At 40.4% G+C, this 19,807-nt stretch overlaps 1 protein-coding gene across 1 annotated transcript in view; it reads right to left on the reverse strand.

Moving 5' to 3' along the window:
* Nucleotides 1-19,807, reverse strand: part of LOC108424672 (fer-1-like protein 4) — a 69,673-nt gene that overhangs the window by 15,055 nt on the left and 34,811 nt on the right. Inside the window, exons 25-37 of the mRNA XM_017692848.2 lie at nucleotides 19,681-19,805; nucleotides 19,368-19,502; nucleotides 18,659-18,832; nucleotides 14,262-14,372; nucleotides 11,741-11,902; nucleotides 7,988-8,156; nucleotides 7,376-7,488; nucleotides 4,625-4,741; nucleotides 3,204-3,243; nucleotides 2,444-2,547; nucleotides 1,397-1,531; nucleotides 796-912; nucleotides 262-389 (exon numbers count right to left, since the gene is read on the reverse strand). Of these exons, the coding sequence (XP_017548337.1) occupies nucleotides 262-389; nucleotides 796-912; nucleotides 1,397-1,531; nucleotides 2,444-2,547; nucleotides 3,204-3,243; nucleotides 4,625-4,741; nucleotides 7,376-7,488; nucleotides 7,988-8,156; nucleotides 11,741-11,902; nucleotides 14,262-14,372; nucleotides 18,659-18,832; nucleotides 19,368-19,502; nucleotides 19,681-19,805 (1,630 nt within the window). The remainder of the gene's footprint in view (nucleotides 1-261; nucleotides 390-795; nucleotides 913-1,396; nucleotides 1,532-2,443; nucleotides 2,548-3,203; nucleotides 3,244-4,624; nucleotides 4,742-7,375; nucleotides 7,489-7,987; nucleotides 8,157-11,740; nucleotides 11,903-14,261; nucleotides 14,373-18,658; nucleotides 18,833-19,367; nucleotides 19,503-19,680; nucleotides 19,806-19,807) is intronic.

The raw sequence follows: 19,807 nt of genomic DNA on the forward strand, positions 1-19,807 counted from the left end.
TACACAGTGTATTAAGTAAAAAAAAACAAAAAAACATTTGACCAGGGATGTTCACACTTCTGCATACAACAAACGAACAAACAAACAAACAAACAATAGACAGATAGACAGATAGATTATCTCTAGATAGAGATTCGTAATTATAATTCTGAAGATCAGTAAAATAAAAAAAACAAAGAAACAAAAACACACAATAAAGCCAGTCCTGTGGGCAAATGAATAAATAAATTAATAAATAAATAAACATCTGTTGGTACTCACTCTCCAAAAACAGGGTTGAGCTGTTTGGGAATGTAGCGCTCTTTACAGTCAAAATGCTGCTGCCCCACCTTCACCACCACATATGGGTCAGCCTTTCCATTTGGGTCTGTTGGGGCCAAATTCGTGGCCTTTAGGAAAAAGAACAGGACAGAAACAAATTTCATTTCCAACTTTTATGTATAAGGTCCCTCCACCCATTTTGACTTACTTGTCAGAACTTCCAGCAGAGATTAAAATTTCCTCTTTCTTTCTGTCTTTTTATCTTTGTGTATAACTTTATAAAGACACTTTATGTGAAGCTGTATATTAGTGTGACAACAATTAACATGAACTAGTTGTATTAATGTCATTTTTTATTGTAGATCAGACACAAAATTAAAATGCTCACTAAACTGCATGTCACGATTGGCCCCTTCCAGTCTTCCATGTGTGTTTGTCTACGTGTCCATGTGCTTCTTTGTTTTGATTCCTCTCGTTTCTGTTTATATATATATAAACTTATCTTTATATCTTATCTTATATCTTTTTTTTTACCTTCACCACATACAGTCGGACAAGCACTTTGATCGGAGCATTTTTTGGGATTCCTTTAGTGATCTGGAAGTCTGCATCCTCCTCTTCAGGTGAAATGGGGTAGATCAGAAATGACCCCTGCAATAGCAAAACAGCATCAGTGAGGTCCACAATTACACTATTTCATATGTGCAGATAATCTCTTTATCCTAACTGAGGCATATATGCAAGCATGTCTCATGCAAAAGTTGTGTAGATGGGTATAAAGCCCTTGTGATTATTACAATATAATTTACAATAGTCAAGCTTATAGCTTGTCCTCCAGACTCTTCTTCATTAAGCTGAGGCTGGCCTACTGCAAGCTGCTGGGATTACTTACAGCTCACCTGGTGGAAGACAATTTTCTCATATAGCTTCTAAAATTTTTGTTTAGGTTAGATGCCCAGTGTATTGTGATTTGTAGTGCAATTATTGTACGTAGGCCACAATTCTGTGTCTTTCTAATGTCTTACTTATCTTTCTGTGTAAAGCATGCTGACATATTGTAGCTATAATGTCATAGAAATAAAGACTATTATTATTATTATTAGTTTTTTTTTAATTATATTCATGCACAGCTCACCTTGTATTTGCCCATGGTTCTCTCACTTTCATCCTCATCTTCATCATCAAAGTTCGACTTGCCTTTGTATATGGGAAATATGTGCAACCAGTCCATGAACTGACTGAATTCATTTTCTAGCTCTGACTTGTAAAGCTGAAGCAAGAAATCAAGACAAATAAACATGATTTAATAGTCACAAACACAGTCACAATCATTCTGTAATAGACTACTGAATGAAACAAAATGCCCAATGTAAACAACTGTAAAATGCTGTAACATTGGGATGCAAATATTTTGACATTTGACACATGACATATTTTGTTGATTTTCTGAGTGAAAATAGCACATCCTCTACAGGAAAAAATGTTCCACATATTTTATGTTTTTATTTTTCTCCCCAGTTAAATTCAGCAAATAAGCAGTAATTGGGCAGAAGTTGTTGTTGTCGGTGTTCTCTGTGGATCAGGGCCCTCAAACTGGGAACTTTCCAGGCCAAAGTGCTGCTGAGATTAGCGTTTGAAGGCCTTGCTAATTAGCTGATGGGCTGAATCAAGTGTGTTTAATGAGGTAGCATGCTGCAGTGTGCAGTGTTTTGGCCCACCAGGACCTCAGCATGACACATGTGCTGCAAATGATGTGTTAACTTCTTTTCACTATGAAAATCAACAAAATGTGTCATTTGATCAGGGTGCCCAAACATTTGCATACTTTTTTTTCTAAGTTGTTTCTTGATCAGCGCAGTGTGAGCATGTGCATATCTTTTCCAAGTCTATTTGAAAAATATCTCAAGTGGTTCATCATGAAGCTGCTTGAATGTCGAGTGTAGAATACAATGTATTTATGAAGGGATTGTTTCTACATCTTAGAATATTAATGAAGACATCCAAACCATGAAATATGGAATTCTACAGTGACCAAAAATTGGAAATACAATCAAACACATACATTGTCTTCAATACATTTTCATGCATAAGCATTTAGAATTACCAAAGCCATACTTTCATACTTAAGGTGAGTCCAAACCTTTCTCTGATACTGTTCACACAAAGAGATACTTTTGCAAACCTGTAATGTAGCAATCTTTTTTCTCTTTGGTTTTGGAGGTTCTATTTCAACAATCACAGCATCATCTTCCTCTTCTAAAGTAGCCATATTAAAGTTCCCACCCTCTGGAGTGAATGAAATAATTGAAGATGCATTTACAGATGTTTAGGACAATCAAAGATCATGCAAACAGGCTTGAATAACCACTTAACCACAATTTCCCAATAGGACATTTTGGTGCACTTACCTTGTGTGCCATACACAAATGACAAAAAGTCAAATTAAACACTGATAATGAACATGATTTTGCCAGTGGCAGAGTCAGAATAGCATTTTCAGAGTTCTTGGTTACAGTTTGAGCGTTATGTCCCAGAGACATTGTTATAGTGGGGATGATAACCACCAGATAGCCTACTGTAGCTGTGACATTTCGTAGAATTAGTCATCCATTACCAAATCAGAGATAACAGACCTTAGAGTTTGGAACACTGTTTTTGGCAAATGAGGATTTGTTTATGGTTTCTTTCATTTTAGAGCAATCAGAAATCTAGGAGGGGTCTAGGATCACTCTGTCTCCATGTAACTACGTCCCTATATTTGTTTACAGCCAACATGAATAAACATAAACAAAAATGGCGCCATGGTTGAACACAACAGTGAGTTTGTGTCGTCTTCGTTCACCCCATTATCACAACTGGCCCTTAACATGGCCATATCAATTAGAGCTAATAAATTATTTGCTTTCCTGATAATGTGTAATATAAATAGTAAAGTACACTACCTCCATCTTGTGGATCATCCATGTCATCATCTTTATCTTCCTGAAACAGAAGAAAACAATTTTATAAAACACCTACTATGTAAAGAATAAGTTGGCATAAAATCTAATTTACACCATTTTCCACCTATTCCTCAAAGCAAGTAAATAGATTTATTCATGTGCATTCAGACACTGCATGATATACTGTTACAGCCATGTGAAGAAGTAAGTACCAGATAGACAGATAAAGGTGATATAAGGTGAAATTTCTGACATGGAAAAAGTAAGTACACCTCTACAAACATCAATACTTCAATTGTGTCAAATTAAAACTGAGTGCACCCAATTAGACGCTCTTGGAGAATACTATCTTATTTAAACTTGGTTTTCTCTTTTTCATTGGAATGTGTGGTATCATCTTGTCTAGATCAAAAGAGCTCTCTGAGGCCTTCAAAAAGGTGTAGATGCCTATGAGTCTGGGAAGGGGTTTAAGAAGATTTCCTAAGTTTTGGAAATCAATGGTTCCATTGTTAGGAAAATAAAACCTCCACCAACACCAATGGACCAGTCCGGACCAGACTGTCTCAGCAAATTTAACCTGAGAGCAGACCATAAGATGCTCAAAGAAGTCTCTAGAAACCTTAAACTTTCATCACAGAATCTGCAGGTAGCTTTTGCCAATGCTGATGTAAAAGTACATCTACAAGTAGAGGAAGACTGTACAAATTTGATCCACATGGGAGATGTGCTAGGAGAAAGCCATTGCTGTCTAAAAAACATCAGGGCAAGACTAAAGTTTGTTAATGAATATTAGACAATGACTTGGATTCCTTGAACAATGTTCTACAGTATGAAGAGTCAAAATAGAGTTGTTTGTATCGATTGTAAAGCATGGTGGTGGAAATGGTTTGGGGGTTCCTTTGCTGCCTTAAGGCCTGGCCAATTTGCAATTATAGAACCAGCTATGAATTATCTTACATACAAGGGAGCACTTGTGGTGAATGTAAGACCGTCTGTCAGAAACGTTGAAGCTAAAGAAGTGGACCTTCCAACAGGACAATGATCTCAAACACATAAGAAAATCCATCAAAGAATGGCTCAAATGGAAGAAATTGAGGGCTTACTTTTGTTAATCTCTACAGACAACATTGTTTCATACAGTGTCCAAAACCACATAAGAAAGTCTGTTTGACACTACTTAAAAGAGCTCAACATGGCTCAAAGCAAGCATGTGATGATTTAATAGATTGATGCTAATTGGTGGAATATATGCTTCCATTATACTTCCATGTTAGCTACATAAAAAAAAAACATGTAACTTTGATTTTTCACCAAAATATTCCTTCAAAGCCAATTACATATGGTTTAATATATTTTTTTGTTATACAGTGCAGCTAATGTATTTAAGTTAATTTCCCTTGCTTAAATAATGCATTTCTCACCTGCTTTTCAAGTTCTGCCAGAGATGCATAATACTTTGACCACCAATCAAGCTCCTCTTTTTCTGGCTCCTCCTCCTCAAGCTCCTCTTCCTTTTTGATCACTGTTTTCAGCGGAGCCTGAAATATTAATCACAAACCATTCAATTGCCAACCATCCTTTAAAAAGAATAGGACAGAAAGAAATAAAATAAAAAAATAAAAGCAACAGTTTGCCAAACATACCCAGAATTATATGTTTGGTATTTTTGCACTGGAGCTATAAAGCTAATGTAATGTATGCATATGAATAACCAATAAGCACTGCATACAGAAATCAACACACACTTGTTTTTAGCCATGTGGAGAGGTTAAATACTTATAAAGACTTATAAATACTTAAAAAGACTTACGTGGTGATATATTGAGCATGCTATGTTTGTATATCTAAACATGGGCAAAATGTAGACAAAATTCAGAATTTAAGACTAATATTGGTTTTAGCTATGTCACTGTGACTTTTTTAGACAATGTTATGTCAAACAGTTTGTGGCAAATGTGATAATTTAGGTATACATTTTGCAAAATGCTAATTGGTGGGGTATAACCTTCTATCACTTGTTAGCTACATAAGCCTCATAGCTCCAATACAAAGGAAGCAAACTTCGGCTCCAAACATGCCTTGGCTGATTGACTATATCTAGGGTAGGGGGAATGGCTACGTTTGATTTTTGGTGAAACTATTGGCCTTTAACTTCAAAAGTCATTCATTATAAATGCATATTTAAATGAATGTGCAAATATATTGATTAATCATCAAACAAAAAACAATCCTTTGTCCTGAATAAACAGAGCACAGTGAACACTAAAAAGGCCTTGATTGCAAAGCACACACACACAAACACACACACACACACACTGATTGAAAATCTCCTGCTGGGCAGTCATGGTAGGGTTTCTGCTAATGTGCTTGATGCCAGATTAAGCAAAGAGGCAAACTGAAGCATTAAGTGAACTCCCAGCTTTAAGCTGCAATCAAAGGTCCAAAGGGCTACACACATACTTAATGGTTGGGGGGCTGAAACACATGGAAACTACTCATTAAGAGCTATTTTTAATATCCCAAAGAAGCCAACCGACGTCACTGCACCCAGACTTGTTCCCCAACGGCCACCTGCTTCATACTGTATATCTGCCAAGCTAAACTCGGAATGGGAGTAAAGTTTTAAAGACACCACTTATAAACAACACTGAAAAACTGATACACTAAATGTACTTGATTCAAATGTGTACATCCTTTCCACATTAATAGAATTTATTACAAATAACAAAAGTAAGACAGAGTTGCTTTGCTGTAGTATTTTTACGCATATGGAAATAATAATAATAAATATATTTAATGCATTCTTTTTTTCCATGTACTTGAAAATTAATTTAGGACAAACCTACTGTTTGGAAGACCAAAAGTTTCAGTGCAATAGTTGGAATAAATAAATGGAAGCAAGGCTGACTTATAGTCAGCTCCATAATTATTAGGATTATGGCAATTAATAGATAAAATAAAAGAAAAAGGTAGAGTTATTTAGCTAAATCTTGAACTGAAAATATGAAAGGGATCCAACCTTCAATGGAAGCAAACCTTTATCAAAGGATGTCATAATTACATATCAGAATCATTGTCATCTTGGATTTAATACTGTGTGCAGTATTAAATTTCTTTTTGCTAACATAATAGCAATGAGTCTTTTTTTCTCCCTGTTCCCAAACTGAGTTTCCTTAGGAACTCAGTTTGGGGGGGTATTTTTATCCTCTCTTACCCAATGTATTCTGTTTCTTTTTCATAAATGAATTTCGTTGCTTGCTTCGGTTAAAGCAATGACAATAAATTGAATCCAATCCAATCCAATAATAGCAATGAGTCTTCTCCTGTAATACTTGAGATTAATACAAAGTGACCAATCTGAGGTCAATCAATCCTAGGTCCTCTCTTTATGTCTCTCCTCTTCAGCTCACCCCACAGGCTTTTAATGGAGTTCAGGTCAGGGGACTAGAAGACCAGGTCAAAAGTTTCCTTCTGTGGTCAATGAATCATTTTTGTGCGGATTTTTTAGAGAAATGTTCAGAATCACTGGAGGTCCTTTCTGTCTACCTGTCCTGTAAAACCCACCTTGAGTATTTGCTGCCAAAAAGCTTGACGTATGTCTCAACTGACCATAGGATCCAGTGCTAGTCAAAGTTCCAGTACCACGTTGTGAACTCCTGGTGCTTACATTTGTGGTTAGTTGACAGAAAATGTTTTCTTTGGGCACACTTCCTAAATATTTTTCTTCATATGGAGGTGGCATCTAATTCTAATTTTGGGGGACATGATGACCTCAAGATGCTTCCATATTCTGCAAATCTCCATCTGTGAAAATTTGACCTCTCTAACCATTGTCTTGGCATACAAACACAGTTGTGTTCTCTTTGAGGCAGATTTACTTCTATTCCGGTTGCTTTAAACTTCTTAATTATTACCCTAACACTGTATATGGACATTTTCAGGTGTGTAGCTCTTTTTACTGCCTATCACAAAGGTCAGAACACACTTTTGCCTCATTTTATTTGTGTTTTCTCTAATCTTCACCTTGTTGACAAGTAGCAAAGGGAATTTTGGCTCCATTACCTCATAGCTATGCACTAGTAAAACAGGACGTTTTACAAGTGGTTGAACACTCGTACATATTTTTACTGAGGATGGTAGGACACTAACTTAGAATCAGTCTTAAAACTCACAGTGACCAGATTGAGAGGATTTATGGGTATTTTGGTGTCCTTTAGTGGAAGCCCTCTCAGGTCCATGCTCATCACCGTCTGCAGAGGGGTGCTCCGTTTTGGAGGTTTTTTCTCTGGAATCAATATAAACATTTTGTTATGCAGACTGGCCATCAAAAGTGTAGGGACACCCTGTCTTATTTTGATTTTTCTTCCAGTTACTAAATAAAAAAATTCCTGCAAAGGTTTTGTATAAAAAAGCCATTTGCTAATACTGCGGGTATATTAAGCCTCTATATATTCTATCTATATTTAACATTCAGCTTCATGTTCATTAAAGCATCTTCTCTGACATGAAAAGCAGGTTTTGCCTAAATAATGACTTGACAGTTAATAAATGTTTAAACTAGTGTAAAAAGCACATATTGAAAGTCTTGTAGCCCATCGATGGTTTAAACAAATGAGTTGACATCACAACATGTGGCCTGTGGTCTAAGCTAGTTTCTAGCTTCTGGCACAGATAATGACTAGATCTATTTAATATGCTTAAGTTATTGTAAACTGAAGACACTTTAAAACACACAGTATCTGGGCTTTGGCATGTTTTTTTCAGGAACAGTTCCACTCTCATACCCTCAGGTTCCTCCTCCTCATCATCCTTCCATTCATCCAGCTCTTTGGGAGCAAAGTGCATTAGGCTCTGAACGACATGTGTGCCAACCAGCACCATCCGACCAAATGCCCGCTGCTCCATCACAAAGATGGTGAGAGGAGGGTGCAGATACACCAGCTCAGGAAGCTCCTGAACACACAAACAAACATAAACATACATTTGAATTCTTCATTTACGTCTACTGATTAGAACATATATTTTTTTCATAGATTTCAGCAAATTATACATAAACCACTGAATATGTGAGCAGTACTTCAAAATACGTCACTTTCAGCTTTATCCCTGCCAGATGTTGTAAAGTTGGGTCACTGACTACGTTTACACCCAAAAAGGTTTTCATGAAAAGGGAAAAATCCCTTTCTGGATTGGGGCCTTGTCATGGCGGAAGGGCTTGTGTGGTCTAGGGATCTTCAGAGCTAAGTTGTTGGGAGCAATATGCTCCTGGTAGGATATCCCAGGGCGAACAGGTCTGGAGTGAACACCCAGACTAACGTGACCCAACAACCTCCATGAAAAGTGCACTCACAGCCTCATAGCCTGCCTGAAATGGTGAATTGTTATTGGACTTCTGTGCCAGGAATGGATTGTTCATAACAAACACCAAGTTTGAACACAGGGTTAAATTCTTAAAACACCCAGTAGGGAAACTGGCCAATCAGGAAGTGTTTTTCTCCATGGTATCTAGGTACATATAGCTAAGCAAATTTTCCTATTTGCAAATTTGTGAAGTGCCAAAGGAATCAACCAATCACACTTTGACTTCCAAGAGTCCAACATCATGAGAAAACATCACTCCAGGCCTTTTGGAAAGTTTAAATACTCCACAGACTAACTATCCTTTTCCTTGTGTTTAGTTCATGTTGTTGAATATATATGTCAATACTTTATCTTTATTATGGATGTCCTTGTTTGTAATATTATATGCATGTTAATAAAAAAAATTAAAAAGAAAAAAAAAGAAAAAAGACTCCACAGACGGCACCTTAATCAGTGGGTTCGGTTGCTCTACACAAGCCTCTCTACTGAAACAATCACTGTGCAACTGCCACAACGTGAAACATGCTACTACGTCTGTTATAAGCTTCAAGTTAAACACAGAATGTGTTTTAGAACTATCAAATGTCTCTGTTTAATCAAAAACTAACAAAAATGCTAATGTGAATTATTGTTAGCTTAACACTAATAAACTACTGTCCCTCAGGGAATTACCATATAGGATGGTTTCGAGAGAGTTTTCTCATTTATGGCCCAAATTGGAGGGAACTAAACTCAAGCAAATTGAAGGTCTAGCTCCAACAGTCACGGTTTGAGGTATAGGTGGACTGAGGAGGAGACGAAACCATTTTAAAACCAAATGCTGCCCATTTTCAGCACTTACAGAGAGAAATGTCCAGAAAAGTACAGCTATATGATCTATATGATGAAACAGCTCTATATGGCAGAGAAAATGATGTCTTGCGTAACAGTTCCAATGGAAAAATTAAATGAAATGCGCTCATGAATGGGGTAATAGGGTGAGTTTCACTAGCTCAGTTAGCTGTATTTCACTAGCCAGTCAGATGTATTCAAGTACAACTTCAAGGAGACTGAACATCTCTGACTATTGTCACATGAAAAAACTTTTACTTCTTTTCATTTATGAGTGTGAGCTCTATTTTAGTAATTTAGTTCATAATTAATTTATTGCTATTTTCATTCTGATGTGTTTGTTTAGATTTTTGCTGCTTTGCTGTTGCTCACACATAAAAAAATACAATTTAGCTTTTTGACTTTAGAACAAAAAGGATCCCAAAAATAAGAAAACTACAGCTCCTGTATTCTGCAGGCAAATCAGTATTGGAGGAACTCAGAGTCTTTTACTCAACAAGGCAACTTTAAAGTTCATGAACAAAGCTTTAATTTAAAATCTACAGACAGTAGTGTGTAAAGCAGCTTTAATCCATGCCGAAGTTACAATTTCTTTCTATCTTAATTTTTTTTACGATTTAGGCTACACTACACTTTGTTCTCTGTAGATTCTGCTTGTAGCTGAAGTTTGTTCATATTGTTTTGTCTGCTGAAGGCAGACACACAATGAACACAAATCTCCAGAACAACGTTATGCATCCAAATACACTGACCTTCAGTCAGTCCATCACGTCATGGGGAATAGGATTTCTTCTCAATAACTCTTTTTGTACTTTAAAAGTATCACAAGGCAGCTTTATGAAACAAACAATACAACACCAAATTAGTAGACAAAAGACTATTAGGTATTAGTGAAAATGAATACATCTTCTACTTACTTAATTAAATATGGCTCTTTACTACAATTTCAAATCACAATTTCAATTTATTTGCTGAGGTCAACGTATTGGAAATAAATAAAACCTAAGATATAAGTTGTGCTATAACTTTCGCACAGGCTTCTTGTATCTTTCATTTGGGTTTTTCAGTATGTTATTGTCAGTATTCGGCAAACAAACTATAATGTGCATCAAAGGATGCAAACTTTTTCATACAATTATATAAAACTACACTACAAGGACATGAAATATAGGAATTTTGATTATATAACATCAAAGAGATAACACAAATTAAGACTTAATGGATCTTAGATACTAGATAGAAAAGAGACACTGCATGTCCAAAAGTATCCAGACACCCCTTCTAATTAGTGAATTCAGCTACTTTAAGTTGCATCCAATGCATACAGTTCTCCCTGATATTTGGAGGGGTCCCATGATATCTGGTTTCTCCAGTGTTGGCTGGCTGCTGCCTCACTTGCTATGGTGGTAGTGATGCTAGTCTCAGTGGCAACAAAATAGTTGGATTAACAATTCTACTTCTGGAAATGCTCCTTTCTTATTTGGTAATGCCATCTTCCACACATTAAGATTTTCCTATACTCTTTTATCTTCGGTTTGAGAAATGAGTAACAATTAATTCTTTCTAACAATGTCTTGGGTGACTGGACAAGTTCTCAGATTTGTGATTATGCTACAGCACATTGTAAAGTTTTTCAGAGTTGTCCTGGGCATAGCTACAGTTGATAGGCTATGAAGGACCAACTGGGAACAGTGCCACCCTGAGGCGGACCAGTGCTGCAGCTTTAGTTAGTTAAGAATGTCAAAGACGGAAGGTTGCTGTTTTGTTAATGAAGCATAATAAACAATGTCCTTTCCCTGAATTTGAGCATGTTTCCCCTAATGGACAGCATAACGTCAGAAGTTAATAAGGGGGGCCCAAATTCCCCAGGACCCCCTGTATTTCAAACCTTGGATGTACCCTTTATGACAAAGTTGTGACAATTGCACACACAGCTTTGTAAAATCTTCACAGAAAAGAACCGCCAGTAGACTGAGACTCTACTGAGACTGGAGTGGATGCAACGTAAGGGATCGCTAGAGTGGTATAAAAGCCCCCAGCATTGGTCTGTGGAGCAGTGGAACTGCATTTTCTGGAGTGATGGAGCCCAATTCAATACCTTTGGGATAAGTTAGAGTGGTGTTTGTGGTTCACAAGTAATCAACCAACATCAGTACCTGACTCACTTGAACCAATGCAATCAAATACTCATAGCAATGTGGACAAATTCTCTATTAATACCATTGACTTGCATGTAAATGTATTTTTTATGCAAACCTTTAACTGCACTGTGTGAGTACTGACCTCTTCCTCTACATTATCACCAGTTCCTAGCTTGATAAATTAGTCTGAGTTAACAATCTTACCACATCGAAGTGTTTGACAATCTCACTGAAGTTGGGGTTCTGTTTGTAGTTCTCAATCTCCTCTGACTCGATCATCTGCCCTGCACACTCCATCCATACCTGAGGCTTCTCCACCTCGAACAGGTTTACACGTTTCAGGTCACGTAGACCCCAGTACAGCACCTGCAGCATGGGGGCGCAGGTTAGATGCACTAAGGCAAAAACACTTAAGAAGAAAGGCGCTCAAGAGCGCAGGTACTTTAATACTTCTGGTACATTTTGTCAGTGCTTTGATTATATGGACAACATGCACTAAGAAACATTGCTGGAGTAGCAGATGAGGAACAGGATGTGCAGTACAAGTCTTTATTAAACTGTGCCAAATATCTATACAATTACATTTTTAAAAATTATTTTGCAACGTAAAATGGTGTAAATGAAAGCAACAGTCTGGCCAAAAAAAAAAAAAAACATCTGTTGTACATCCCCAATTCCAATGAAGTTGGGATGTTGTGTAAAACATAAATAAAAACGGAATACGATGATTTGCAAATCCATTTCAACCTATATTCATTTGAATACACTACAAAGACAAGATATTTATTTATTTATTTTAATAAAGTTTATTGTTTTTTGCAAGCCCTGCGATGGACTGGCAACCTGTCCAGGGTGTATCCTGCCTTCCGCCTGATGACTGCTGGGATAGGCCCCACACCCCCCGCGACCCTGACGGAGAAGCGACTTAGAAAATGGATGGATGGATGTTTTTTGCAAATATTCACTCATTTTGAATTTGATGCTGGCAACACGTTCCAAAGCAGTTGGGACAGGGACAATAAAAGACTTGGAAAGTTGAGGAATGCTCAAAAAACACCTGTTTGGAACATTCCACAGGTGAACAGGTTAATTGGAAACAGGTGAGTGTCATGATTGAGAATAAAGGGAGCATGGATATAAAGGATGGGGCAAGGTTCACCACTTTGTGAACAACTGCACGAGCAACAGTCCAACAGTTTAAGAAAGTTTCTCAACATGCAATTGCAAGGAATTTAGGGATTTCATCATCTACAGTCCATAAGATCATCAAAAGATTCAGAGAGTCTGGAGAAATCTCTGCAAGTAAGCGGCAAGGCAGAAAACCAACATTGAATGCCCGTGACCTTCGATCCCTCAGGTGGCACTGCATTAAAAACCCACATCATTCTGTAACGGATGTTACCACATGGGCTCAGGAACACTTCAGAAAACCACTGTCAGGGAACACAGTTCGTCGCTCCATCTACAAGCGCAAGTTAAAACTCTGCCATGCAATGCGTTCAAAAACCAGCATCTCTGATGGTGTGGGGGTGTGTTAGTGTAAGACAATGCCAAGCCACATTCTGCACATTACAACAGCGTGGCTTCATAGTAAAAGAGTGCAGGTACTAGACTGGCCTGCCTGCAGTCCAGACCTGTCTCCCATTGAAAATGTGTGGCACATTATGAAGCGCAAAATACAACGGAGACCCCGGACTGTTGAGCAGCTGAAGTTGTACATCAAGCAAGAATGGGAAAGAATTCAACCTACAAAGCTTCAACAATTAGTGTCCTCAGTTCCCAAACACTTATTGAGTGTTGTTAAAAGGAAAGGTGATGTAACACAGTGGTAAACATGTCCCTGTCCCAACTTCTTTGGAACGTGTTGCAGGTATAAATTCAAAATGAGTGAATATTTGCAAAAAACAATAAAGTTTATCCGTTTGAACATTAAATATCTTGTTTGTGTAGTGTATTCAACTGAATATAGGTTGAAAAGGATTTGCAAATCATCGTATTCTGTTTTAATTTATGTTTTACACAACGTCCCAACTTCATTGGTATTGGGGTTGTAAACATGCCTCCTCGCTTCCTGGTGTTCTCCAAAGTGAGATGTTTAAATATGAATAATGTTGAGATGTTTGAATTTGAAGAATCTTATGATAAAGGTGGGAGGAACTTTTGAATAAATACAACTACTTTTCTTTTTCCCAAACTGCCAATTGCAGAAGACAGCTAATGCAACTGCTAGGAAGCCATATCTTGGTAATTGTTGTATCTCATAATTACAGCGGAGAGCCTTGAATTATTTGGATTATAGAAATGACACTCAGATGAGGAGGACTATCCGGCTGTCTAGCCACAGCATTAAGCTACAGCAACAGCTCAATTTGAATTCACTGTTTTGTGATCTCACAAAAAACATTTACATATATCCACATACAGTATATAGCCTACAGCAGGTGAGGCTCAACACAGAGAGCCAATCAGAACAGACTGTTTTTGGTACGTAAAACCCCACACTAAGTGAGCCTCAGGGAAAAATACAACTTGAAAAATATATGATATGGGCCCTTTAATGGAATAGAATGTGATTGAAGATCATTTATTGAAGTTTTCATGTTTGTTGTAAGCCAAGTAAGACATAAGAAGAATGTGCAGTAATAGTAATATTATGAGTGGTGCTCGTTGACACTGTGTGGTGGTCTGGACCAGTCTATGTTTGTCCATGTTGTTGTTACTGTACCTCTATCCTGAATTTCTTCAGAACAGGCCGAACTCCCTCAGGGATGATGTAACGACCCTCTTCCTCCAGGTACTCCAGATCTCTGGGGTCCACATCTTGCGGCAGGGTTGGCTGGAGATATATACACATTATCCACATTGTATGTAGTGCGCATAAACAGGGGCTAGTAAAACACATATACATTAAAACATGACTGACAACACTGTCTAGAGTGCAGAGTTTTATGTTGTGTGGAATTAAAAGGTGTGTTCAGATGGCAAATGCACTGAATTTTTTAATTTACCACAAGAAAGCAGCATTCAAGTGACTGACAAAGCCACGAATACAATAAGTAAATGTGGGCCAATTCCATATTACTTGACTCCTGACATGTCTCCAGCCATGTCACTGGTCATAATGGTCATATTTCTGTATCAATGCGAAATGTGAAAACATAAATAGCTGGACGTGACATTTTTTAAATCATAGGATTTAATGACATCATACAAATGTAGCCAAAAGGCTATAAATCACTGTAACATCTTTAATGTCTGAGTCAGTGTTTATGTTCTTGTGCTGTTCATGGCCATCATTTCCTGATATTTTATTTTATTTAAAAGTTTCTGGCTTAAACAAACACATAACATTAGCATATCTTGGATTTACAAATTTCAAATTCAGATTTCTCTTAAAATTAACCTGAAATCAAAACTGACATATTTTTTTACATGAGCTCATGTTCCTGTTCATCCATCCATCCATCCATTATCTTCCGCTTCTCCGGGGTTCGGGTCGCGGGGGCAGCATCCTAAGCAATGAAGCCCAGACCTCCCTTTCCCCAGCCACTTCCACAAGCTCTCCAAGGGGGATTCCGAGGCGCTCCCAGGCCAGCTGGGCGATATAGTCGCGCCAGCGTGTCCTGGGTCTTCCCCGGGGTCTCCTCCCAGGTGGACTCGCCTGTGACACCTCCCGAGGGAGGCGTCCAGGAGGCATCCTAACCAGATGCCCGAACCACCTCAGCTGGCTCCTCTCGACGTGAAGAAGCAGCGGCTCTACTCCGAGTCCCTCCCGGATGACTGAACTTCTCACCCTATCTCTCAGGGAGAGTCCAGACACCCTGCGGAGGAAACTCATTTCGGCCGCTTGTATTCGCGATCTTATTCTTTCGGTCATTACCCAAAGCTCATGACCATAGGTGAGGGTGGGAACGTAGATCGACCAGTAAATCGAGAGCCTTGCCTTATGGCTCAGCTCTTTCTTTACCACAACAGACCGGTAAAGAGCCCGCATCACTGCTGACCCAGCACCAATCCGCCTGTCAATCTCCCGCTCCCTTGTACCATCACTCGTGAACAAGACCCCGAGATACTTGAACTCCTCCACTTGAGGCAAGAGCCTATCCCCGACCCAGAGAGGGCTCTCCACCCTTTTCCGCCTGAGAACCATGGTCTCGGATTTAGAGGTACTGATTCTCATCCCAGCCGCTTCACACTCGGCTGCAAACCGATCCAGCGAAAGCTGAAGTTCGCGGCCTGATGTCCCCAATAGGACCACATCATCTGCAAACAGCAGCGATGTGACCCTGAGGTCACCAAACCGGACACCCTCCATCCCTTGACTGCGCCTAGAAATTCTATCCATAAAAATTATGAATAGAATCGGTGACAAAGGGCAGCCCTGACGGAGTCCAACTCTCACTGGGAACGAGTCTGACTTACTGCCGGCCATGCGAACCAAACTCCTGCTTTGTTTGTACAGGGCCTGAATGGCTCGTAGCAAAGAGCCATGTACCCCGTACTCCCGAAGCACCTCCCACAGAATACCCCGGGGAACACAGTCGAATGCCTTCTCCAGATCCACAAAGCACATGTGGACTGGTTGGGCAAACTCCCATGAACCCTCCAGAATCCTGGAGAGGGTGAAGAGTTGGTCCAGTGTTCCACGACCAGGGCGGAACCCGCACTGTTCCTCCTGGATCCGAGGTTCGACTATAAGCCGGACTCTCTTCTCCAGTACCCCTGCATAGACCTTGCCAGGGAGGCTGAGGAGTGTGATTCCCCTGTAGTTGGAACACACCCTCCGGTCCCCTTTTTTAAAAAGAGGCACCACCACCCCAGTCTGCCAATCCAGTGGCACCGCCCCCGATGTCCACGCAATGTTGAAAAGGCGTGTCAGCCAAGACAGCCCCACAACATCCAGAGCCTTGATGAACTCAGGGCGGATCTCATCCACCCCTGGAGCCTTGCCACCAAGGAGCTTCTTAACTACCTTAGCGACTTCGGCCTCAGTAATGGACAAGCCTATTCCCATGTCCCCAGACTCAGCCTCCTCACTGGAGAACGTGTTGGTGGGATTGAGAAGGTCCTCAAAGTACTCCTTCCACCGCCCAATGACGTCTTCAGTCGAAGTCAGCAGCACACCATCTCCACTATATACAGTGCTAGTGGCACACTGCTTTCCCCTTCTGAGTCGCCTGACGGTTTGCCAGAATCTTTTCGGAGCCGACTTAAAGTCACTTTCCAAGGCCTCACCAAACTCCTCCCATACACGGGGTTTTTGCCTTGGCGACAACTGAAGCCGCAGATCGCTTGGCCTGTCGATACCTGCCAGCTGCCTCTGGTGTCCCACAGGCCAACCATGCCCGGTAGGACTCCTTCTTCAGCTTGATGGCATCTCTCACCTGGGGTGTCCACCACCGGGTTCGAGGATTACCGCCCCGACAGGCACCAACTACCTTACGGCCACAGCTACAGTCAGCCGCTTCAGCAATGGAGGAACGGAACATGGCCCATTCTGAGTCAATGTCCCCCATCTCCCCCGATATCTGGTCAAAGTTCTGACGGAGGTGTGAGTTGAAGATCAATCTGACAGGTTCTTCTGCTAGACGTTCCCAGCAAACCCTCACTATACGTTTGGGCTTGCCTGGTCTGACCGGCATCTTCCCCCACCACCTGATCCAACTCACCACCAGGTGGTGATCAGTTGACAGCTCAGCTCCTCTCTTTACCCGAGTGTCCAAAACACATGGCCGCAAGTCCGATGACACGACTACAAAGTCAATCATTGAACTGCGGCCTAGGGTGTCCTGGTGCCATGTGCACTTATGGACATCCTTGTGTTCAAACATGGTGTTCGTGATGGACAAACTGTGGTTTGCGCAGAAGTCCAAAAACTGAACACCACTCGGGTTCAGATCAGAGAGGCCATTCCTCCCAATCACACCCCTCCAGGTCTCGCTGTCATTGCCCACGTGAGCATTGAAGTCCCCCAGTAGGACAATAGAGGAGCACCTTCAAGCACCCTTCCCAAGGACTCTAAGAAGGCTGGGCACTCTGAACTGCTGTTCGGTGCATAAGCACAGACAACAGTCAGGACCCTTTACCCAACCCGAAGGCGTAGGGAAGCTACCCTCTCGTCCACCGGAGAAAACCCCAACATACAGGCACCGAGTCAAGGGGCTATGAGAAAGCCCACACCTGCCCGCCGCCTCTCACCATGGGCAACTCCAGAAAAGAATAAAGTCCAGCCCCTCTCAAGGAGATTGGACCCAGATCCCAAGCTGTGTGTTGAGGTGAGCCCGACTATATCTAGCCGGTATCTCTCAACCTCGCGCACCAACTCAGGCTCTTTCCCCGCCAGTGAGGTAACGTTCCAAGTTCCAAAAGCCAATTTCAGCAACCGAGATCAGAACGCCAAGGCCCACGCCTTTGGACACTGCCCGATCCACAACGCACCGAACCCCTACTACTGCCCCTCCCATTGGTGGTGGGTCGATGGGAGGGGGGACTCATGTAACTCCTTCGGGCTGGGCCCGGCCGGGCACCATGAGTAAATGCCCGGCCACCAGACGCTCGCTGGCGAGCCCCTCCCCCAGGCCTGGCTCCAGGGTGGGGCCCCGGTAACCCTGTTCCGGGCAGGGTACACAAGTCCTGCTTTTGTGTCTTCATAGGGGTTATTATGGATCACACTTTGTCTGACCTGTCACCTAGGACCAGTTTGCCATGGGAGACCCTACCAGGAGCTTTTGCTCCAGACAACATAGCTCCTAAGATCATTCAAGCACGCAAACCCCTCCACCACGATAAGGTGGTGATCCAAGGAGAGGGTTCCTGTTCATATTAAGCACAATTAATTATATAATTTAAAAGGCCAAATTCTTGTGTAATTAAATATATTCCTGCCTACTTTTAAAACATTGTCTGGTTTGTGATTACACCAGCAAGCACCAGTAGGCATGGAAAAACAATATTTAACCAATAATATCACCTCCCCCCAACTTTCATTCAGATATTTCATGTTGACTTTAATTTGTTGACTGAATTTCTAATACTAAGCACTGTTCTGTCACTGTCGTGCTTTTGACTATCTAAGCAATCTGGATTCTGTTTATATTAGCAGTCGCAAAAAGAGTTTCTGACCTCTCCAAAGCTAGAATAATCCAGTTCGATTAGTTCAAAGGCAGCCAGTAACTCTCCTGCTTTGCTCTTCCCTTTGCTGATGTCAAAGAACTTCAGCATGGGCTTCTTGTACGGTTCCTCCACGAATTTCAGCTCTGGCTCTGCAAATGCTCGACCCAGAGACTGTGGGCTCCCCTTGGTTAAAATTCAAAACACAACAATTAAAAACATGCCACATCTGCTGTAATAAGTGTTTACCTGTATTTAACTAAATGAATTAATTTCCCCACTTTACCCACAATAGAAGTTAATCAACTAAAACATGTTTAGTGTCTGAAGGTTATTCTTTAGCTTTGCACAGGAACAATAATGGAAAGGTGTCTTTCACCAGTCAGCATTGTGCCAGCTGCGCAAATAAATCATCACAGTCTTACCTCAAACCACATCTTAAATATGTATACTTATAGATTTTCTGACATTGTATGATGCACTGTGATCTATAAACATAGACAAAGGTACAGACAAAATTAAGGCTTTGAAATGACCTATGGTTATTAGCTATATGGTGCTGTTTTGTCCATTTTTATATGCAACACTATCATATTCCTTTAATTCCTTTAATACTGTTATCATTTTGGCAGTATGTGTATATATGTATACAGGCAAACAAACTCCAGCATTTGTGTACTGTTGGTGATGTTTGTACGTGTGATAGTGCAGAAGAGCTCACTAGTTTGTTATAGTCATAGATGTTAATGATGATCACAGGGGGGTCGTCCCTAAAGTCATCCTTACTGCCCTCCATGAGGATCTGTTCATATAACAGCAACTCACACCAGGTGGGAGACAGAGTCTCCTCCATAACCTACACATACACACACACACACGCACACACATATACTTCTATATCTGGTTACATTTAAAAAATTACATTATTACTATTATTGTTATTATTGAAAAAGCACATTCTTTTTTGTAGATACTATGAACTAGTCTTTATGCACGTATGTGTACATGAGTTGCGTAAAGTGAGTTAAACTCACCCGTGTAACTTGGCACTGAGTGGAGAACACAACTTTAGTGAAAGGGTCTGAGAGGCCATTGTCATCAGCAGCGATGATGCCTCGCGCCTGGTAGATGTGAGCACGGAGCTGGAAATATCGACTGTCT

Source organism: Pygocentrus nattereri, chromosome 21, assembly GCF_015220715.1.
Source record: "Pygocentrus nattereri isolate fPygNat1 chromosome 21, fPygNat1.pri, whole genome shotgun sequence".
In the NCBI taxonomy this organism is placed as follows: Eukaryota; Metazoa; Chordata; class Actinopteri; order Characiformes; family Serrasalmidae; genus Pygocentrus; species Pygocentrus nattereri.